General features: G+C 32.1%; 1 protein-coding gene across 1 annotated transcript in view; it reads right to left on the reverse strand.

Annotated features, from left to right (window-relative positions):
* Positions 1 to 7,698: 7,698 nt before the first annotated feature.
* LOC127729647 (uncharacterized) overlaps positions 7,699 to 24,981 on the reverse strand; it is a 37,198-nt gene continuing 19,915 nt past the window's right edge. The window contains exons 5-13 of the mRNA XM_052237499.1: positions 21,496 to 21,641; positions 19,608 to 19,716; positions 19,009 to 19,121; positions 17,545 to 17,773; positions 16,303 to 16,902; positions 10,791 to 10,935; positions 10,027 to 10,104; positions 9,253 to 9,312; positions 7,699 to 8,311 (exon numbers count right to left, since the gene is read on the reverse strand). Of these exons, the coding sequence (XP_052093459.1) occupies positions 8,200 to 8,311; positions 9,253 to 9,312; positions 10,027 to 10,104; positions 10,791 to 10,935; positions 16,303 to 16,902; positions 17,545 to 17,773; positions 19,009 to 19,121; positions 19,608 to 19,716; positions 21,496 to 21,641 (1,592 nt within the window). The 3' untranslated portion in view covers positions 7,699 to 8,199. The remainder of the gene's footprint in view (positions 8,312 to 9,252; positions 9,313 to 10,026; positions 10,105 to 10,790; positions 10,936 to 16,302; positions 16,903 to 17,544; positions 17,774 to 19,008; positions 19,122 to 19,607; positions 19,717 to 21,495; positions 21,642 to 24,981) is intronic.

Genomic DNA, 24,981 nt, shown 5'->3' on the forward strand with positions numbered 1-24,981 from the left:
TGTTTCCGTTTTTTGGGTCGGGATAATATGTTATCGTCTAAATGGTTATTCAATAATTGAAATGTATAAATTTAACCCTGAAAGGGAAAAAATAACAAAACATAAAATACAGTGTACAAAGGGCCATAACTCTAATTAATTTAACTTTTTGGAAATTTTAGCTTTGATATGTAATAGGAAATTTCCATTTTCCAAATTGAGTAAAAATAGTTAACAGGAATAATAATCTCATCTGTTATCAATACAAATATAGGTTGCACTTCTGTAAATATAGACAATGCAATTTCCCATAATAACTCCTTTTACGGCTAAAATTGTGCAACTTTTACTATGAATTTTCATAAAAAATCATATCCTGGAATGGAACGTTTCTATACACTACTATTTTTTGCAAAGGTCAAAACATTGAATTGTGCGGCATATTTTCAACATTTATATGCCTTGAATTTCTAAGAGTTTAAACTTATAATAAAATAACAAAAATACCGAACTTCAAGGGAATTTCAAAACGAAAATTCCTTTACAAAATGGCAACATCATAAGCTCAAACATATCAAACGAATGGAAAATAAATGTCAAACTCCTGACTTGATACAGTCATTTGCTTATGTAAAACATGGTTGATTAAACCGGGTTTTATAGCTAGCTAAACCTCTCACTTGTATGACAGTCGCATAGACAAAAAAAATCATAAAAATTTGATATTATATGAACAACAGAGGTACTGAATAAGTATTATTATCTACTTTCTCGTGGTGAAATCCTGTTATCAAATTTAAGGACGAATAGAAAGTAATGTTTTAAATTGTTTTAGTTGATCTTCATATCTCTAATAATTTGTGGTTCCAATTCCGGTTGAACAAATGACATTTTACTCAAAGAAATATGAGCATTCGTAAATAAAGGCAACAGTAGTATACCACTGTTCATTTGTCATAATTCGATTAAGCAAAAACAAATCCGGGTAACAAACTTAAACCGAGGGAAAAACACCAACTATAAGAGGAAAACAACGGAACAAAGGAAACACTGAACTACAACAAAAGCAAACGCCAACATACATAGAAACGGATGCCATATTCCTTATTTGGTACAGAACATTTTAAGAAGAAAATGGTGGGCTGAACCTGGTTTTATGGCTAGCCAAACCTCCCGCCTATATGGCAATGTTAAAAATGCCGCTCAAATGACAATACTGCGTGACAGGAATACAGTACAAACAAACGCAAGAACACAGCACAGAGAAATGAATAAATAAATAATATAATAGAACATAACAACATGCAAACCACAGAATAACAACGGACACCTTCCATGAATTTACGACAGCACAACAGAACACCACAAACGAAATATAAACTGCGCGTCACATGAATGGATCGACGTCACAAAAAGTGACGTATTTTTTGTGACGTTTATATTATCACAGGTAAATTTCTAAAATTGAATAGATTTGTTGTATTTATAGACACGTACGTTCATGTGATTCACAGATACATGACTATACATGGTTGTTGGTTTTTTTCTCACCTTGATTTGTATCTTCTGAAATGAATATCTGAAAACTACTGTTGCCTGAATTTAACTCATGTATATACGTCTAGGATAATTTATAAATATAAAGCAAACGGTCATTTGTTGTAGAAAGGATTCTAAAAATCGACTTATGGGACGATGAGTTAAAAATAGTTTTATTTTACAAAAAAATATTATATGACGAGGAGAGAGAAATTGTGTTGTGTAGAAAGAACAGATATTATTACTACATTTCTTGTTACAAACCATTTAACGATAACTGCACTATTATTCATAGTAGTGAAGAAAATACAACCATTCAGGAAACAGGTGGTCGAATGTTGTCTTTTGACATCTCTACTAAGTGCATTGATAGAAGAGCTGGACTTGAATGGATTCAACCATAATTGTACCTGTCACCAAAACCCAAAACTTAAATTCGTAATAGTTTGATTTAAACACAGAGTATATAAATAACTTGAAAAATTCCTATCGTTTTTACCAGAAACCAATCAAGGAAATATACAATATATGTACATTGTCGGAAAATATAAAATTTATTTGTATGAGCTTTAGAAACAGGACGAAAAGTGAGGCTCGCCGAGCTTTTCTCCTATTTAGCAGCGAGTACAAACAAATTTTATATTTTCCGACAATGTACGAGGGTTGTCCGTAAAGTTCGTGGACAAGCTAAAGTCTGCGTAAAAATAGCATTTAAGGTAAATTCTTTTTGCATATTTGTAATCCTGAACTATATCCTAGTTCGGTTATATCAATATTTGTTCAATTTTAAATGCGAAATAATAACACTTACTTCATATAAATATAAGCAATAGGGACCCGGAGCACGGCGAAAATATCACACAACATGCAGGCTGGTGTTTTCATATTTTTGTTATTTTAAGTTTTAAAATCCTCCAAAAAATACATGAAACTTACATTGTGATGTCGACAATAGTCTTGACGTTACACCTGCTAAATTTGAATGGTCAAAATTTCGAAATGGCGGAGAAATCTCGATTTGAAGCATTGAATCCAGAATCGGCATCACTGAAAAAAAGGAAATTTACGGAAAAGGTGGAGCAGCGGGCGGTTATAAAGTTTTGTGTAGACATCGGAAAAACGCCAACAGAAACACACAAATTCTTAATACAATCTGAGAAACATAGCAAAGTTAGTCGTTTATTGGTATTCAAGGGGCACAAAAGGTTTGGGGACGGAAGAGACAATTTGGAAGACGATGAGCGGGAAGGTAGGCTATCTTTCAGGGAATCAGATGCGATAAAAGATGAAGTTCTGAACGTTATCAACAGTGACCGGCGACTAACAGTTCGCGAAGTTGCAGACAAATGTGACATTTATAAGACTACAGCGCACCACATTTTATCAAATGATTTAAATATGAATCGAGTATGTGCTAGATGGGTACCGCGACCTCTTACAGCAGGAACATTTAACAACAAGAATGGAATTGTCAAATCAATTTATTAAAAAAGTTTCTCGTGGTGGCATACGATTTCTAGACAGAATAATTACAACCGACGAAAGCTGGTTTCATTACCACGATCCGGAAACTAAACAACAGTCAAGTCAGTGGAAAAACTGTAACTCACCGCCATCAAAGAAGGCAAAGATACCCAAATCAATGGGAAATAATATGTTCATTCTCTTCATGGACCGAAAAGGAATGTTACTGACACATGCTGTACCCTATGGCCTGACTGTTAAGTCCAAGGTATTTAACATAATATTTGCTTTTAAAAATAATGAATGATCTTATATTAATAATTAAAACCTAAATAAAATGAAATAAACAGTTTAAGAAGGTGTTTATCAAAGAATAAAAAATAAATTATCAATCTTATTTTAATTTAGATGCAATACGATTAAAAGTCCGTTTATTTTGTACTTTCAGGTACTGAGGCGAGATTTGGTTCAAGCTTTGAGAAAGAAACGCCCTTATTTAGCAGCCAACATAGAGCAAGTGATATTACACCAAGACAATGCACCGGCCCACACTTCTCTAAAAACTCATCTAGAAATTGATTTACTTGGATTCGAATGTCTGAAACATCCGCCGTATAGCCCTGACTTAGCGCCAATGGATTTTGCGGTATTCCCGCATATCAGATCTTTTCTCCGTGGACAAAGGTTCGACGATTTACCTGAACTAAGACAGGAAGTAATGAACATAATCTTAAAAATGAAAACAGAACAGTTTGAGAAAATATTTGATGACTAGTTAAAAAGATGTAAAAAATGTGTTGCTTTGAAAGGAGACTACGTTGAGAAAAGTTAAAATGTTGACGTCGTCAAACGTCGGAACGTCGGAAATATTTGTTTGGGTGCTCCGGGTGAGAGTTTCTTATGATTTTTAAATTGATGAAAATACGATTATTTAAGCAGGTACTGAAATAAATTTTTGTACACTTAATCAGTAAATCAGGAAATTAGTTATATACTTGTTTTATTTATTTCGGACGGGTAAATAATATTTTATTGAGATTGTCCTCAAACTTTACGGACAACCCTCGTACATATATTGTTTTTATCCTGAAATTTACACCCAAATTTTTAAACTTTAGTTGTTAAAATATAAATCATTGTCTCTAATTTTTCAAAGAAATCGACATAGTTTAAACGCGGACCGTGAAGAGGACTCCAAAATGAACTGGTACGCAAAAAGAATTATCCACATTACCGCTTGCTCAACATGGAAGAGGAGTAACAGGAGACTTTATTTCAAAAATTTATTTGTGTACCTGTTATTTGTACAATAGTTGGCTGATTGCAGGATAAATTGCTTTTTTACTTTACTGGTTTACAGAGTAACAATGTCACAGAGAAAAATTCACATTCAATAACAATAATAATAATAACTATGGGCTCTAACGAGTCTGTGTCGCTCACATATCTCGTTAACAATAGCCACTTCTAAGCAAAAAAAATCATCATTAAAGGAGAATAACTCTATTAAGAGTTGACTGACAATTTCAACTGAAAATGTTGTCGTATTTGTAAATCTTACCCTGCTGATAATTATTCTCCTTTGAAGTTTCTAATTATCAATTATAGTTTTCAAAATAAAAGCCAACAAATGGAAAAAATAGAAAAATTACAGTTAAAAGGAAATAACTCAAATAACGAGTCGATTTAAGGCTTTGACCATATGAGCATTTTGTAGATCTTGTCTTGCTGATCATTTTTGCTGTTCAAAGTTTTAATCTAACTATTACTGTTTTCAACATAATAGTCAAAAATGCAAAAGTTGTTGAAAATTGTCATTAAAGGGCAATAACTTCAATTAGGAGTCGACTAATGATTTCGTTCAATCTGACTTATTTGTAGATCTTGTCTTGCTGATCATTTTTTTCGTTTAAAGTTTCTATCTATCTATTATAGTTTTCGAACGTAATCAATGCATCACTGGTAAATTATTAAATCAAGGATTTCGTTACCATAAATTACGTAAAACTTTTGCGAAGTTCTTTCATAGATACAAAGATTTGATTAGTAAATTTGGCTATATTTGTAGAAAACTGATTAAAAACGGTATTTCACATCCTAAATTTTACGGTAATATTGTATTTAAAGCGCGGAAATCACTATGTGATCCGTGTAAACTCATCGAACCTTTAAACAAACTTATTAGTAAAGGTTATCTTACCAATGTTGTAATTAGATCTTTGAATATAGTTTACATTGGCACTAATATCGATTTTGTCATCAGCAAATTAAAACATAACTAAATTTGTGTTTTTTTCAAGCGGGATGTACAAAGACACACCCACGTTCGTTTAGATCTATAAAGAGGTTAAACTCCTAACTATCCTACTGTCTGTCGATACATTTATTTTTGGCATTGCACTAGTAATGTCTTCTTTGACTGTCCATGACGTTAGAATACTAAATCCCTGGGATGTGTTTTAGTTGATTGTAGTCTCTGATGCATGATTTTTTATTATTAATTGTTTTGGCTTTTAACTAGCTGTCAGTAACTGTGAGTACTCTCAAATCGTACTTTCTTGTTTATTTGACCTGTTGATACTAATTGTATTGCTTTTTTGTTATTTAATGTTATTCAGGGTTATATCTGGTCTGTATACCAGCTTTGATAAGTGTTTGGTATAACTATAAATTTTCACTTCGTACTATGAACATCAAAATTATTTTTTTTGTAAAAATATTTCCTTTCTCTATTGGTACTGTACACGTATACCTAACAACAAAATTATTTTCATTTACCTGTGTTTAAAGTTATTGCAAATGGCTGATATTTTTGTTCGAGCATATTGTTTTTCTTTAATTGTTTAACATTTCTTACCAATATAACATGTTACTTTTATTATTCTTCCCTTAGTTTATTTATTTTGTATTTACATTGTGTCATAGGTCAAATTCATTTGTTCACTGTATGTTCAATGTTGTTAAGATGTCCTTTGATTGAGTTAAGCTATTTCAGTTGATATTTTATAGTGTGTCCTTCTATGTTGTGATGTTACACTATTGTTTCAGAAAAAGGGTGAAGGTTTGGTACCATTAAAACGTTTAAACCCGCTGCATTTGTTTGCACCTGTCCTAAGTCAGGAATCTGATGTTCAGTAGTTGTCGTTTGTTAATGTGGTTCATAAGTGTTTCTCGTTTCTCGTTTTTTATATAGATTAGACCGTTGGTTTACCCGTTTGAATGGTTTTACACTAGTAATTTTTTGGGGCCCTTTGTAGCTTACTGTTCGGTGTGAGCCAAGGCTCCGTGTTGAAGACCGTACTGTGACCTATATTGGTTTACTTTTATAAATTTTGACTTGGATGGAGAGTTGTCTCATTGGCACTCATACCACATCTTCTTATATCTATATATAGGCAAAAATGCAAAATAATGTGAAAAAATCGCTATTAAAGATACGATTTCCGTAGTTTTGACTGATTTGTAGATCTTGTCTTGCTTATCATTTTTGTTATTTAAACTTTCTGTGTATCTATTATAATTTTCGATATAAAAGGCAAAAATGCAAATAAATGGTGAAATTCGTCGTTTAAGGGCAATAACTCCTTTAAGATGTCGTCTGACAGTTTTGATTTCAAGGTTATTTTGTAGATCCCATCATTTTGAACACGTTTGCCTTGTCAAATTTTCTCTATTGATAGCGGTTTTGAAGATAAAAGACAAAAAATGCATTTAACCCAGCTATGTTCTCTTTTTAGCCATGTCGGCCATGTTTGTCAGCAGGCTGGGGTCATCGGACACATATTTAAACATTATATTCCAATGATAAGTATGGCCAAGTTTAGTTCAACTTTGGCCCTGTATTTTCAGAGATGATTTTTTTAACGACGGAGGACGCAAAGTGAAAGCAAAAGCTCACAATGTCCCAGTAAGTCAGGTGAGCTTATAAAAATAATTATTGTTATTTTAATCTTTATTATGTTATTAGTCGTGTCATTAGGGATGACTTTCCCTTTCTTTATTTTTTCCTTTTATTTCATTTAATTTAGAAAAAGGACAATGGTTAGTTAACGAAAGAATTATTTAAAACCCAAAATATTCTACTGTATATACTCATACTATCTCATACATCGTATTGTTTTCTTAGACGAATTAGATGTTGTAATTGCAGTTTGCTGTGAAACCTAGTATTTCATCAGCATTCTTTTTATATTTTATGTTTACTTTTATTGATGGTAAATGCATACTAGTTGGTCTTCATTCATTTACAAAGCATGTATGAAACACGTGAATGTCATTCAATAAAAAATATTATTTTACTGATGTTCATCCAGAATGTGCAGGTATGTCCACATTGGTTAGTTCGTACATCTGTTTGTTATAGTCCATTCAGATATTTAATGTTGCTATTTTCTTGAGGATACCTGACTTTCCTTCCAATGTTGAATTGGGAAATATCATGCATGATTCTTAGCATGTGTGTGTTCGAATTATATTGAAAAAATGAGATATGTCAACGAGACGGTAACAATACTTTAACAAAATATCAATAGATTTGTCACAGTTCCATAGTAAAATACGGTTTTTAACAATAGACAGTTGTCTTGTTTTTTTTTATACACGATTGAAGATTTATCATAAACACACAATCTTATAAAAAAAAATAATAATAAGAATAATAAAAATAGCAATAGCAATAGATGTTTTTATAATAAAATTTTTGTATTATTTTTATGAACATTTTATTTTGAAAACAAACAATTGTTAACAATATTGTAACACTATAAAATACAATTTCAAAGATACAAGTCGTTTTTTTATCACAACTCTTTTTTGTCGATCTTTTTGCCATTCATTAAAGATTAAATTCCTTTCGCCAAGTTAAAGGAGATTGTAGACTATGAATGAAACTGTTTTCGCAATTCCATTTTTATTAATGTTACCATTTTTTATATTCTGCATCATAGCATTCCACCAGACTATTGAGATGGTTATTACATTAATGTCTTTGTATATAACTTAACGTAAAATTATCCAAATCCCGTGTAGTTATATTATTCAAACATACAATAAGAATTGAACTATACTTCTGGCCAGTTTGGAAATGTTATGTCCAGAGTCCACCATCAAACACCACCTCCTTAACCTAAACTTATCCATTTATTGAATAAGTATTCAATTCAAAGTTCTGTGTATCGACGATGATGACAGCATTCATTTAAACCCTTTTTTTTTGTATTATATTGTATATTCCATATAAGTACTTGACGCTAAAGTTGACGAAGAAGTACCATGTTTTCTATCGTACATCGGGTTAGTAAAAGTCACATCTGGAGGTGGACCACTCGGGCTGTAAAACGTATTAAATATTTATGTATACGAAATATCGACACGGGTGAATGTATATAAAAAAAAATTGAAACAGGGATTATGAAATTGATTTGTTAGATCTACAGATAAAATTCATTAAGTATATTCACCAATAGTTTTGGTTTGGTTGGGTCATTGAGCAAACAGACAAGGTGTGACGAAATGTCGGTTGTTTCTAATAGAAAGTAACATACTTGTACACATCTTTTGCGAAAATGAAACTAAAGCGTCACTCATTATATTAACACATTTGTTATATTCCAATAGGAATAAATAATATTTACGTAAGTATATAATTCTTGTACACATGAATACATTATTGTAAAGCTGCTGATTTCATATTTAATTTTAATTCAAATTGGTGTCGTAAAACACATAATTTGTGAACATTCATTTATTTTTTAAAGTCTTTGCTCAAGAATCTATGTTCGCTTGATGTTCAGTGTGAGCCAAGGCTCCGTGTTGAAGGCTGTACTTTGACCTATAATGGTTTACATTTACAGATTGTGACTTGGATGGAGAGTTTTCTCATTGGCACTCATACCACATCTTCTTATATCTATGGACTAAACATATTCTATTGCAGTACATTTTTCATTAAATGCAACATGAGACAATTGAAAAGAAAATAAAACATATATAATTTACTTCGTTGGAAACGCAATCAAATAATTCAAATGACCCACTTCTTACACAAAGAAGAAAATGTTGCTCCTTTTGTTTATGTTGAATATTTTTAGTGAAATTTACGAGATCCTCGAATTTGCAGTTACAACGTAGGTCTAAAATAAAATATAAAAAGAGGAAGATAATGACAAATCAATACTTCCTGAGAAATTGAAAAAAACATTATTATCTGTTATAGAGGATACACGAGTACATGCATACTGACAATTAAAATAGCTGTGGGATGATACAAACCTTGGTTGAGGAAGATTGATACTTTCAGATGACCCCTTGTCTAAATTGTCGTTTAAGTTACTGAAAAGACAAATATTTTGGCTATGAAACCTCTTTTTGAATAATACAAAGGACACGAATTTTACTTTCAAATAACACGATTGATTGATTTTTGCTTACCTAACGTCCAGTGGAGAACATTTCATTCATATTACGGTCGACGAAACAGCATCAGAGTTATGTGTTCTGTTCGTATACGGTTTTTGCTTGTTTTGTTTCGATTTGAATTTCACTTTTAATCGATTGTTAGTGAAGGTGTTTCCTTGTTTGTTCGTTTAAGTTTAAGTTTTAAGAAATTTCCTTTGCACATATGTATGTCATATTACCTTTGATTTGACATGTTTTCACTTTTAACAATTTGTTAGTTTGTTATTCGTTCAACATTTATATCGTTTCTGATGTTTTAAAAAAAAATATATATATAACTATAGAATCTCCAGGATGCCAAATTGATCTTAAGTGGTATAGTTAAATTTCTTTAATTTTGGTAATTACTTCACACGCATTTCTATTACGAGCGATAGTTGGTTTGAAATAAAACCATTGAAATTAATTTAAGCATTACTGAGAATTTTCCGGACATTCGTGAAAACGAGGATGCCATAATTTGATTATTTCCGAGAAAAAAACAGAACTCTCAGGTAAAAATGTTAAATTTTATCATTACAAATGCTAAATATGGAACGACCATAAAAAGGCAGAAACATTTCATAGCTGATATTCATAAATACATACTTATCATGACGGTACAAAGTTTCACTTTCTTCAGTAAAAGGCAGATTACTTGTATTACGCCGTTTTGGAACTCTAGTCCTGCAACGAAAAGAAAGCTTTGTTCTAAGTAGAGATGTAACGTGAGAACCTTTAAAAAGTTTAATATTTTGCCAATTTTGAGTGGTCACTTTAAAACTAACAGTACAGATTGAACTTTTTTGTTTATATCTCAAGGACAATATTTTGGGGTCTAAATTTCGATACGAAATCTCAGCTGTCATTCTGGTTTAATATAGCATTTTGAACCTTTTATGATCGGACGATTGATTATTTATTGTGTTTCGATTTCTTTTATTTCTAAGGTTACAGTTGATTAAACCTTATTTTCTGCATCTACATGCACTCGTAATTTGTGACCAAAGAGCTAAATCTTACATAACAACATCAATGTTATTAATGCCATGCTACAAATAATGTTCCGAATACATATATCGGGGTTAGAAAGATGTACACTCGAAAATGTAGTGTACAATTGATCATATAATCTACTAATTACAAATGATTGGTTTTAAGTTGTTATTGTCTGTTTGTGTGTGTGTGTGTGAACATGTCGAACGAAGAGCCATTCTTCTCGTTACATTCTTAAAAGTTTTTATTGATGTGTGAGATGTGTCCGTGAAAAATGTTTAATATTTCTTCCCAAACATCTTTTATTATCAGTGTTTATTTTTATTGGAATATAAAAGGCTAAATATTGCGCCTGGAGAGAAAAACTATTTCTTTACCTATAATATCGGCATACAATAACTAACGTTACAACCACCACTGTTACAATAAATATGAATATTATTATCATTATTATTATTGTATGCCACAATCGAACATTTCTTGTTGTTAAATCCTTGTCTATCTGTGTAACAGCAATATTTTCTGAAAGGGAAAAGTACATATTTACATACATGAACATATGCTCATCAGTCTAAAATATTTAAAGATTATAATGATATTGTTCATGTATACTTTCATAACTAATTGCAGTTCTTATTAGCAGAATATATCTTTGAATGAATGTATAATCGGTTAAATACTCACTTCGTAATGTCCAGCGGCAAATGGTACACGGATTTTCAGATCAATTATGTCTTAGTGCGAAATAATTATTTAATATTTTGTAAAAAAAAAAACAGTGATGCTGTGTTGGATCTAATAGTACTCACAATTACTGAAAGCTAGCTAAAACCCAATTTTTATTAATGCAACTACAGGCTATAAAAAAAGAGCATGTGTCGCTCATCTGGATCCAAGTGCATATTCAACAATGACCGCTCTCTAAAATTGTAGACTATCATATAATTCATGATATCATTTTTTATTGTTTAGTTTCTCTCTATTGGCTTTAGTATCTACCAAATACATAAAAAAAATTAAACAAAAATCGTCATTTAAGGGCAATAACTCCAACAATTTCAATTATGTTGACTAATTTGTAGACTTGTCTTGCTGATCGTTTTTGCTATTTAAAATGTCTCACAATCTATTAAAGTTTTCAAAATAATATGCAAAAACGCAAACAATTTGTACAAAACGTCATTCAAGGACAATGACTCCTTAAAGAGTCGTCTGACGATTTTAGCTATTTAACTTATCTGTAGATGTTGTCTAACTAATCATTTTTGTAACTAAAAGTTTCTCTCTATCTATTTTAGTTTTCAAGATAATAGGGCAACATGATAAAAATTAAAATAACTCGTATACAGAGTCTTCTGACAAATGCAGCCATGTTTAACTTATTTGTGCATCTTGTCATGCTGATCATTTGTACTAAAAAAGTGTCTCACTATCTTCATTAGTTTTCCAGATAATATAGGCGAAATGAGAAAAAAATGTGAAACTCGTCATTTTAGGTCAATAACTCCTAAAAATAATCGTATAACAGTTTTGATGTAACTAGATAGTAAGTTGATCACAACATTCTGAACAATTCTGCCATTATCAGAGTGTCTCTATCTATAGCGATTTTCCAGATAATAGACAAAACTTGCAAAACTTGCATTCCTCTTTGTTCTATTCTTAGCCATGTCGACCATGCAGGAAAGATAATTGGACACATATCACAATATGGATTGTGGCCAAATCTAGTTTCAATTCGTCCAGTAGTTTCAGAAGAGATTTTATAAAGTTAACAGACGACGACGACGACGGAAAACAGAAGATAAGTGAAGAGAATAGCTCACTGGTTAGCTAAAAACCAGACAAACATGTTAATATTTACACGTCTGTTGGGTTTTAGTGTAAAACCGCCATAATTAATCTGAGAAGAGCCTGATTATGTGCAATGCCAAAATATTAGTTCATAAGCCGTTAAAACGACAACTCCTTTTATTGACATGCAGATAAAAAAATAAATGATAATTATTGTTAATCTCCTAGTTATGGTGTGGATTGTTTCACGCCTTAAATTATTTCCAACAGTATTACATCGTGTCAACAACACCATCTAACATAGACTTCATAGGCATTGTCATTAAACTGCAATTTTCGGATAATATAAAAAGAAAACAAAAACTACAGAACATAGTCTGCGAATGAAAAGGTGTGATGATATACAGGCGTAAAGTTATTTTACTTTGGTGTTAAAATAGAATGGAGATTACGTAACAGACTGTCAATGCAGACGTAACTGACACATTCAGTTGTAAAAATACCAATAATCCTCCAAAGTTTTGATATCTAAACAAAGAACTAGACTATCGAAACGCAGTAGAGTGTCGTTGAACTTTCTAAGATAATTTTTTCTTACCACATAATCCCCTGATACTTCACAATTTCAATTTTTATGATTTATACTTGTATGACACCATCGTTATCAAATCCATTGAATGTTATATATAATGTTGTCTGTAACAGTGAAAAACTACAGCACGGAAAATACAATGAATATTATTTGAAAAATAGATTAAATGGCGTATATATAGACGCAAACAACATATCAGAGACTCTGGAATAAAAAAAAGATTCGAAGCCAAATCAACTGCGAAGTTGAAGCATGTACTTCTGATCTTAAAATATGATATATAACAAGAATGTGGGCTTTATCAGAGTAAGGTAATGTTCCCGTGGGACAAATTCTAAAACAAAGTTATATTTAAAAAAAAAAATGTTAGTCAAACAATCAAGTATCATTATGAAATGATGATCTTATCTTTCATAGACAGATTAAGGGTGTCTTTGACGTAATACAAATAAGAATAAACAGCAGTGTGTCGATGTACAAATCTCATAAATCCGTGAAGACGATACAAATCAGGGTAAAAATCAAAAACTAAAGGAATCGCATGAACTCAAAAGGAAAAAGATCGAGTGTGTCTACAGGTAAGCGTCCCAGGTTATGCACGCATCACCTGCCATGCGAACCTACACTCATTCAAAATGTTACAATTAAGATTATGCCATACAATCAGTTAAACTAAAAAAGAAGAAGATATTCTTTCCGAATGAGTTGAGGCTGTGAGGTAGTTGATACAAAATCATAATTAAAAAAAAATGAACTCACTCATGCTACACATATCCTTAAATATTCGAATATTTCTTAACACCTGGTTATCTTTATGACTAAATATAAATTCGGTTGATGTTTATAAATCATATTACATTTAATGCATGATAAATGAAATCACTTGGAAACCCATTATATAATTCTACGAAACTTATCACAGAGGATATCCTGAATATTATAGGTTTATTATATTTTACTTTTGCAAAAAGAACTTGATCCTCTCTTACTCTGCTGTATACCCCAATTATACAATTTACTATACTGGATACTAATTACACATAAGTGTCTTTACAAACAACATTATATCGCTGGGTCTGTCTTATACTCCAGGAAACCTCTTTCCAAATTCTTAATATTTATTTAACTGCAAACATATCGGGATTCAGAATTACTGTGAAACGTCCTATGCAAGTTGCAGTGTGAATGAGATGTGTATACTTAAAAAAATCTACAGAACTGTTTTGCAAATTTCTTTAATCTTTAATTTCACTTTCAGATATACTGATTATGTCATGTTACTCAATAATCAACATTTCAGTGAATGGTTGCATCTCGTTTATCCAAGTGAAATTGAAATTAAGGATCCTACCGAGCATGGTAGATCTGCTTCATATCTGTATCTTTTCCTTGATATTTACCCAGATGGGCGACTTAAAGCTGGAATCTATGACAAACATAATGATTTCATCTTCCGAATTGTCAACTTAAAATTTCTCTGCTTCATCGTACGCTGTGTCCATATCTTAATTGATACGCTCGTGAATTTTCACACTACACTTCATTAATAGATGTATGGTCCTTAACAAATGTGCTCCATCAGAGTTATGATAAAGGAACATTGAAATCGAAACTACGTAGGTTTTTTACGGTCAACATCATAAATGGATTGACCGTTATGATTTGTCTGTTCCTAATATACCAGCGACATGTTCTCGCTATCTTGATCATTAAGTTCTAGTATAATCAGTAGTTTTACTGATTGTGACATTTTGACTGAGTGTGGATTCGTATGACGGGTGATGCATGATAAGCAGGAAAGGCTTACCCTGTCGTTAACCCTGTCTTATTCTTTTTGGTGTTATTACGATTCCTTCCGTGTTTTGTTTGATAATTTGATTTGTCTTTTTTATCGATTTATGAGATTTGAACATCAGAAATGTACTGTTAAATAAATAAAAAATTAAAGAGAGATTTAAATTAGTCCAATTTTGTTTCATAAAAAGAGTGGCCATCTTAGATACACTTTTTTTTTTTTAAGGTAAGAATAAATCACACTATGATTCAAGCAAAAGGTTTCCTGAAACGAACACCATTAAGATGCTTGATTTGTTCTATTGGCTACATATTTTTTTCGTTTGGAGGATGTGTTTTTCAACAAACAATCGGCATTCCTATGGGGACCAATTGTGTCCTTCTTCTGTTCCTTTATTCACACGAGACATTAAACAGGAGCTTTTAAGGAAGAATGGAAAGAAACTCCTTTAACTTCACGTTCTTCCTTATATGTGATGTCCTCTCACGTAATGATATAAAGCATGATAACTATGTTATACGCATCTATCATTGAGATAAAGGATACAACATTTACAGATAAATATACTTTAAATCTTGAAATTGACAATGAGTGTCGGTTAAGAACTGAGTTAACGACAGAAGGGATGAGTTCAGCTTTCCAATGTTGGAATTTTACATTTCTATGTTTCAAAGTTCCAACAGCGTTTGCATATGTAGTTTGTATCTTCCTACTGACACGATATTCCAGAGCTTTTGTTTCAAATCATGATTTCCTTGAAAGAGGGTTGCCTCTTGCAAGATATCTTTTGAACCAAATAGTAATGTTTAAGTCATCACTCCAAATGTTTTACGGACGTTACCTTGTTTTAGTTTACCGTTATGGAATATCTGTCTCACAGATGACCACATATATGAACAAATGTTGATGCCGCAAACCTGTCCGCTTTTCCTCGATTGTGACATTACTGAATCATAAAATAAAATGCTGGACTGAGGAGCACATTTTCGCTACATTTTCTTGCAATAATAGAATTATTAAACACTGTCAAAGTGACCCTCTCGCTTTTGTTGATTTGCAAACAAACATAGTATACCTTGTTGAAGAATAACGAAAGACAAGAAGGGTATTACATTGCGTGGAATATTAAACGTACCTATTATTGATGTACCAGTTCCGCATTTCGACAATGTCTCTCCAAAGATATGTAAACTTATTATACCGATTCAAATTCACTTGCCATTTGTTCCTCGATTAACTGTAATCATATACGCTTGAGATCAAAATTTTAGGAAGCAAGTAATGGAGAGTATCACACAAAAAAACCTTTATAGATTAGATCTTCAACGGGCAACTTTGAGGGATTTGCAACCGTATTTTTGGAGCATTTTACTTCAGCAAAGATTTTTAGTCAAATCATATTATTCAAATCAAGCAAATACCGAGGCACTCGCTACAAGGTACATATCCTTCTTTGACCCTAGCAAGCTGACGTAGTTATGTGAACTCATAATACAAATACTCGAAGTGAAAATGGAAATCCTAAATATTGAACACTGGAAAGGTGAAATAAATACAAATAGAGCGACAAATGGTAACCGAATCAAAGCAATGCAATTTTAAATGAATTTGCTATACTGCTATTATCACTGAAAATGTCAAAGGAATACAATTCTGATTTGCATGCTCATATAAAGACTGGGATACTGTTGAATAAATATAAACAAACCTGATTCTGTTGTTTGATCTATCATCTGTGACTGTTGTGATTTGTCTACAGGAGAATTATTATGGTTTGGTTCTACAAACATAGCTATCAATGATAGGTGTGAGGCATTGAATGGGAATACTTTTGCCACTGTTTCAGTTGTAATAGCTGCGCTTGTAGTTTGTTCTGTTGTTATTTTTTCTGTTGGAGTTGTGGTTGTATCTTCAGTTGTTGTTGATTCAACTGTAGTAGTCGGTGGATAAAAGAACTTATAAACCGCATGAAAACCCCTTTCTTGTACTCTGTCGTCAGATATAAACGTCACGGATAACACATTTAGTGAAGACCTATATGCATGTATTACTTTTTTTCCACAAAGTGATGCTAGCCTAGAAGAATTCTTTGTTGAACCGTCAAAAACCTCTAAACGATCATAAGCAGAAGTACAATTCCCTTTTATATGTTCTTCTAATTCTATAGACGTGAAACTGAGATAAATTGTACATCCATAAGGAGCTCTTATAGTCCATTCACATAATGATAATGATGGATATTGATATGGCCATCTAGGAGATGCAAATTCACCATTATCGTCCGTGAGTACAGAACCACATGCCCAATCTATAAAAAAATATATTTAAAAACGATTCTTTCTTTTTATTTTATTTCAAATATTATTTAACTTCGAAAACAATTACAAGGTAAACCAAATATCATTTAAAATTGTCCTTTTAAAATGCGCAATCTACATTATAGACGCTAAAATGCACTAACATGTTTGACTGAATAATCTTGTACTTTGAAGTTGAGTATTTGTAAAATGTGCATGTTTTGCACACTTTTATTATTCTTATATTAATATAATTTGTCAGAACACTTGCAATAAATTTAATGCGTTTAGTCAAATGATTGGTGCGGCCTCGATGGCCGAGTTGTCTTTCTAGTTCAACTAGCCTGTCAGCACGGATGTTGTGAGTGCGAGCCCCGCACTTGGGATGTGAGTTCAACTCTAATCTTAACTGACTAGGATTGGTTGTTTTCCTGTCGAAGATCGTTGATTCTCTCCGGGCAGTCCGGCTTCCTCTGCCAAAAAAAAACCGGCCGCAACAAAATAGTCAATAGTGCCTAAAGTGGCATGAAAACACCAAAAATCAATCAATCAAATGATCGTATGATCCGTGGTGTAAAAAAACTTATAGAAGACCCGTATAGGTAAAGCATGTAAAGATAAGATAAGAGGTTATAAAGAATACTTGTACTTACCCTCCTGATAAAACAATTTAAATCCAGGCGCATCAAATTTCGAATTGCTTTGGAATGTGAGGCTGATAGTATTAGTTTTACTGGTATACGTGTCTACATCGTGTTGTACACAAAGGGTATCGTTCTGATGTTGGTACTCCTCTGTTATGATTAATCTATCATTTACCACATCACATGGAAAATCTGTATACCTTCCGAGGTTAAAATGGATAATGGTAAGTCTTATGACCTATAAAATATAGCATGTCATATTTGATCCTTTTTCAAATAGTAACACCTGCGATCCGAGATTTGCTTAATTTTGTGGCATATTCTCTTCACATCCTTTTACAAGTACTTAAACATCCTTGGCTTTTAAATATTTGGATTTTAGCGTTTCTGTTGAAGTTAAATCCAGAAAAGCGCTTCGGACGCATATTTATAAAGTGTTATTTTTATTTTGTTTCAGACAATTTTCATTGAAATAAATATATTTTAGAATAAAGGTATAGGGTTGAACCAGGTTCTAAAGTGCACGAAATTAAACCTTTACATGAAATGACAGTTCATTTCAGCTAAAATTGACAGTGAATCTTTATGCTAATATTCCCAATTAGAATATAGCAAAGAGCTCTCGACCAATGAAATTGTAGGATTTGGTGTGTCTTAATTGTGAAGAATGAATGAAATCATGTTCTTAGTAAGGGATTGTCCTATTGTTTAGGCCTACTTACCGTTCATTTATTGCTTGACAACTACAGAGAAAAGGTAAATCAAGGGGGCATTGTAGTAAATAAAAGAGAACTAATATGCTGGGATATTAACGTTTAATCAGGCGAAAGTTCTGAAATCATATTCTATTTTAGATAACAAATATTTTGGGTATTTAAGGTTACCTAAGTGTCCATATATTGCTGAGATACCCAATGTTCTAAACCATAGAATATGATACTGTTTATAAGTTTTCACATCAAATAGTACCTTATGGTATTTCAATATTTTTTAATAAAACGAACAAAATACAATCACTATGTTGATCGTTGATAAATTGATGTTCATATTTACTAATAACGCGGTTAGAACTTGGACTGTAAAAATGGATCATTCGAGTTATCTTTCTATAAGAATTTCAATAACTTGTCATCTTGATGAGAGTTTACCTACTTTTTTTACGGACAGCTCTCATTTGAAATCGTTCTGTCATCATTTCCTCATACAATTTGTTATAGAATTTGTTATACTTTTTTATGACAGAAGTAACAGACTATGTTACTGTATACGCATAGCTAGAGATATTTACCCTGTTGATGCGCCAGGTCTCACTCCGTTTGAAGTTCGTGTAATTGCATTGTTGATGATATGTTGACTAACAACGGTGTACAACTTCAAAGTATTATTTTCGTTTCATAATTTAACAGAAGCAATCAGTTTCAAGCAATAATCTGCCAATCATACTGCATCATTTGACTGACACATGACCCATACCTTAAACTTTGATACTGTTATAGTCCATGTACATTTCATATTATGTGGATATTTCCTTGGCCAGTTCGGACTGGCTATATTTCCGGTTGGTGATGTAAATATTCCGCCGCAGTCTGAAATAAGAAGGGTAAAAGCTAAAATATCTAGGAACAACCCTCCATAAGGTAGCTGGAAACTCAGTTTCTTAATCATTATTTTTGTCAACGGAAAAGTTAAGAAATATACGGTATAACTTATGACAGTGGGGATAAGTGTGTATGTATCGATCTAGGTTGTTTTGAGTGGTGTGACTTTTTACTGCAACTGTTGAGACGTGCGCCAGTCTTTGTATCTTGTATTTACGGCTTTTGTCTGGTCTTTAATTTCATAGATTTTTTGTAGTTTTATTTTTTCACATTTGGCCAAGTCGTTATTCTCATTTGGTCTTTATATTTAAGTTATCTGTATTAATTAATTCTTAGCTTCTGTGTGTTTTTGAAAAACAGTTTTAATATGACAAGTAAATAACATTAACTGTACCAATTACAATACACAGATGCGCATTTGACAATAACTTTGATTTTATAATTCATTCACACTTAACAATTTTCAATTCTTACCTAAGTAAGGTTTCATTTCAAAATGATGTACCTGTGCATGACCATGTGTAGTTAAACCACCTACGTCACTTCCTGTTTTTGAACTCAAAAGACATTTAACGTCTTGAATCTAAAAAGGAAAGCAAAAACAATAGAAGATGTTACAATAGCAACTGATATTTATTCCTGTTCACCTAAAACAGCAACCATCTAACTAATATTGGTATTGACCCCCGTTAAGGAATCAAGTGCACCCTTAAACTGTTGATGCTTTACTGTTTCTGACGTAGTTTAAAATGTTGACTTCTTTGGATTTCCAATGATTTACAGGGTTCGCGGGTGCATGTATATGTATATCATGGTAAAATATTACGGTACGCCAGCCGACCGCGCCCTCCCTTTCCTCATCACCACCACTGAATACACCACTGATTTGATTTTGTATCAAGCATTTTTACTGATGAGACACGAATCGTCGAAAAGTGCATATGAAAAATGTTTTTTTTTGTTGTTCATTTAGTCGAGTTATCAGTGCTGTCTTATTTCTTCAACATTATCACTGTATTTTTTATATACTTTTAGCTTTTCACAATAATTAATGTTTTTCGTCATAGGTGTAATTATAGGTGTATTTTCCCCCTCATTTTTCTAAAGCAATTTAAGAAAAAAACTCTTTGCTCTTTTCAGAATAACAAATGGTTAATTTGGTCCTAAACAGACTTATCAAAATATGTAACACAACAAGTACACGTTATCAATTTCATTGAACATAAAAGATGATTTTGTTATGCAGTTTATCTGATAAACTCGAGACCGAAAGATTTGGAATCAAATAAGATAAAACCTTTGAATGAATATAAAAATTTGACCTTATTGACATTAATGATACCAATTTTGCTACACCAGATGCGCATTTCGACAACCTATATCCCTTCGTTGATGCTTAAGCTTTGTTTATCCATTATCAATTAAACTACCATACATTCGCAAAGAAGTGTTAAATTGGATCAGAATATGATTCGTCTGAAGTCTCAACGCTTATTCAACAGTGGTGTTAACATTCCTTGGGAGCGAGATGTGACTCACAAAAAGGTAGTAGGAACTTCGGTGAAAAGTAATGATTTCACACATTAGCATCACTCATACCACATCTTCTTATATCTATCCGTTATTTGCTACTTGTCTATGTTGTCCGAAAATTCAGGGTATTTTGACTATGTAATGCTATTCATTTTACCAACCTTATATCTTATTGTGATGTCATTGATTGTCATACTAAAAATGAATTTAAAAAAGAATAATGATATTAATAAAAATGAATTTCAGATTTATTTGGAGCGAAGACGTCTTTAGTATTAAAACAATACGGTATATAGCACCTATTATAAACTTTTATTGCAATAATATTATGTTACCAAGGGACGTACTTTGGCAATCTATATACGGCGGTTAATTTTTAACCAGGCAATGAGTATTTTGTGAGTTCTACTCTGATCATGCTATTTTAGTTTATTCATAACAGAAACATAAATATAAAACAGTTTCTTGCTTTTTATGAGGTTTATCAAAAAACAAAATAAGTGTAAAAATTATCTTATTCACAGCCGTTTACTATTTGTTACCTTTTTGTTGTTAAATTATGTTATATATGTTTAACTTTTCTAGGGGCGGATCCAGTGTCCGAGGAAAGGGGGGACATAATTGTCATAAATAGTTAAAATACCACTGAGCGTAGCTAGTGAAAATTGTGTGAAGATTTTAAGCAAAACAATTATATTTATACCGATCAATAGGTGGGGGTGGGGTGCTTACGCTCTGTAAGCCCTCCTAAATCCGCAACTTCTTCCATATCCATAATTTTTCAATCTTTTAAAAAAAAATGTATGAGTTTATTATAGGACTGTCTCACCTGATAATCAAATGATCTGCATATAAAATCTCTCTCCATCAAACACATCCGAGCACATTTACTTGGTGTAATACGTGATATTGTTTTCTCGTTGTGTCCAACTATTGCTGAATATGGCGCTGTATAAAACTTTTGCAAATATTCATCTGTGAAAAAAATTAATAAAAAATCTTTCAACTGAAAATCTCCTTTAATGAAGTTAAACAATAAAAGATATTTTCTTTAAAAAAAAGAAAGAATGAAGATAATAAAAGACAATCAGAAAAATCTTCTACACAGAAAACTAAAGATTGAACAATTGAAACCCCACCATAAACCGCGGGTGAAATCAGATGCCTCGGCAGGAAACAATTCCTGTTCCACAAGTAATACCCATCGTGTTGCTCATGGTAGGTAAACATGGATATTTTTAACAAATCTGCAACGGTTCTACATGTATGGCGAATATCACAAAAACATATATTTGTTTATGTTAGAATTGCCATTTTACACTTGTATCGTTATTTCATTTTTTTCAGCTTTGCATGTTTAAAATGTAGCATTGATTGAAAATTTATGTTAAAAAAGACAATAATAGTTATGGTGTATCAATACATAACACGAAATAATTTCATGAACATAAAAAACAATAGCAAAGAAACAGCACATTTTTGCTATTCTTCATCTCACTGTCACAGTGAGGCCTTCAACAAGGAGCAATAACTCTCAGCTCACTGCAAATTTAAAACTACCAAAAAAAAACTGGTTTGCGAGAAATTCGTTGCTATATGTCGATCACGCTACGTCTGTGCATTGACGAATACAGCTGCAGAGTATATAAACAAATAATAAATTATATCTGTAAAAAAAAGCTTACAAATACTTTCGTAAATTCCCCAAAAATCTGACTGTACAACCATTGGAGACTTCAAGATATATGTTAGATAACTTAGCAGGAAACTACATATGAATAGGACAAATAAAATATAAAAAAAAGGATTATGATGCACATTATACCTTTAAGATAGACTTCACATTCCCCCTGTTTATGAACTAAAGAGTGCTAGACGAAGAAAAGTGAACAAATATAAAAGAAACGTATGAAATCCACCGGAGAAAGTCACAGTTAGGCCGTGTTCACATTGAGCTAAACTCGGTGTGGTGTAAGTGTACACTACACTTAAACTAAACTCAATATTACGTTCTCATTGATAAAAATCAATGTTAACATGTAGTTTGAAACAGGTTTTGACTACATACAGTCGATAGTCAATGTAGGCCTTGTGTGGGTTAAGATATCAAGAGCGTGGATTTTATTGTGAATATTTAAGGAAGTTACATATACTGAATAAATATTATTATAATAATTCTATGAATTAAGTTATTTTCCTATTTTTATGACAAAAACTCAAAAATTGCTCCGTTAAAAACATGATTAAATTTAATAGCCTTAGAGGGCCTTTTGATTTTCAGTGGGAGGAGTATTTTTCTGATAGAATATTCATTTTACACCGGTTGATAGCACTTCATTTATTTAGCGCGAAAATTATTTTCACTTTTTTCAACTTTTTCTTGCAAAGTCCTGAATTTTGTAGGACAAAATGTTCATTTTCATTATGTAGTGGACACTGTTATTTTCACAGTTAGTGCCAGTCCATACTATTCATTTCAATAATCACCATATGTGTGACTGGAGAATAGTAATATGGTTACTCAGATCTTCTTCCGATCGGCCATAAAACCCTTCAAAAGAAAGCGTCCGGTTGGCTTCGTCTCGGACGGCATCTATTAAAGGACCTACCAATTGTATTTATTTTGAATTTGTTCTCATCCTGAACATGTATGAAATATTTGCCACTGAACGTTTATCAACCAACAATTGATCAATCAATCAATCGTTTTCAAATTCCTTTTTTCGCCTATTGTTACGCTGTTTTAACAACGTAATCGTGACATCTTTAGAACTCTCGAAGTTCTCCAAATCAATAGAACGATTTTCTTAAGGTACCGTCCATTCATCTTCTTGGTACAAACCATTCTTTTCATTACTTTGATAAAAAAAAGCATTTTGTGTTCAATAACGTACAGGAACATTTTTAAAACTCCATGTTGAATCCCATGCACTTCATTTTCTAGAATTCAAACATTTTTTCTCACTTCCCTCCTGGAACAAATACATTTTTTTCTTAAAAAAAATTAATTTAAACAATTTATCTCCCCCTCACCCCCCAAAAATTTTTTAGAAAAATAAAAAAAATATGAATTGGTCTACGCCTAACTGATACAAAAGTTAACAGAGAAATGTTTAATTCAATTCTATTTATTGTACATGTAAATTACGTGTACATGTTGTTTACTGATGTGAACAATTTTCATGTACAGGTAATTAAAACCGATGTACAGATGAGAACAAATTTAATGTGAAACCTGTGTTCACTACATGAAACTAATTGTAAACAGGGGTGGTGTTCTCGAAGCTATCTTAGGATTAGGACGTATCCTAAGACCATCTTATGACACGTCTTTGTCCTAAGTCGTGTTCTCGAAGCTCTCTTAACTTAGGCTATATCGCATTTTTCGTCCTAACTTTTGGACACCTAATAAGTTGTTTTAAATCATCCTATCTTCATCATAACTTAAGAACACGTCTCAGACAATAATTTGTAAACAAAAATGTGAAGATGAACATGAAATGAAACGCACCATCGGTTATTAACTCGTATAATTTATAGAGAAATTGTGCATTATTTTAAACTTTGAACTTCGTGTTTCACGATACGATGACACTACAAATTCAATTCTCATTTCAAAACAAATTGTTTTCCAGTTTAAATTACAATCATTTTTGGTATTATTTTATAATTTCATTTGAAATCATGCATTTAATTATATACATGTAATTATAAAATTCATAAACAATTTTATTAATTGGTTTCGTCATTAATAAATGTTTTATCAAAAAATTACTTTAACGATTTAAAATTTCGCACTTAGGATATGTTTATGACGTCCTAACATAAGATGCGTCTGAGATAGCTTCGAGACACAACTTACGAGTCCTAAGTCCATCCTGAAATTGGTCTTATGATGTGTTTTAGGACGAATCTTTGGATACTTTCGAGAACACCACCCCAGGTTTACAGTATATAGCGTTTGGTGTGAACACGGCCTTGCAATTAAAACTTTACTCACTTCTCGGAGTAACAACATGTGTGCTCGAAACACCAACTCCAGTATTCTGATTGGTTGATTAATGAATCTGAGTACGATAATCGTATTCAAAAGTTTTATGACTGTAAGACAAGGTGTTGACAGTATAAGCATCTCGCATGGTCAAACTTGATCGAATGTGTATTAATATTCTTAGATTTATTCAGTGATATCGACGCTTTACTCTATTATTAGTAAAACGGAAATCCTTCAAGAATCTGTCTGGGAAACTCGATAAAACTACAGTGCGAAAAACTGCTTATTAATCACATCAATTCACATCAAATGACCAGCCAA

The sequence above is a fragment of the Mytilus californianus genome, unplaced genomic scaffold (assembly GCF_021869535.1).
Source record: "Mytilus californianus isolate M0D057914Y unplaced genomic scaffold, xbMytCali1.0.p SCAF_2, whole genome shotgun sequence".
Lineage (NCBI taxonomy): Eukaryota > Metazoa > Mollusca > Bivalvia > Mytilida > Mytilidae > Mytilus > Mytilus californianus.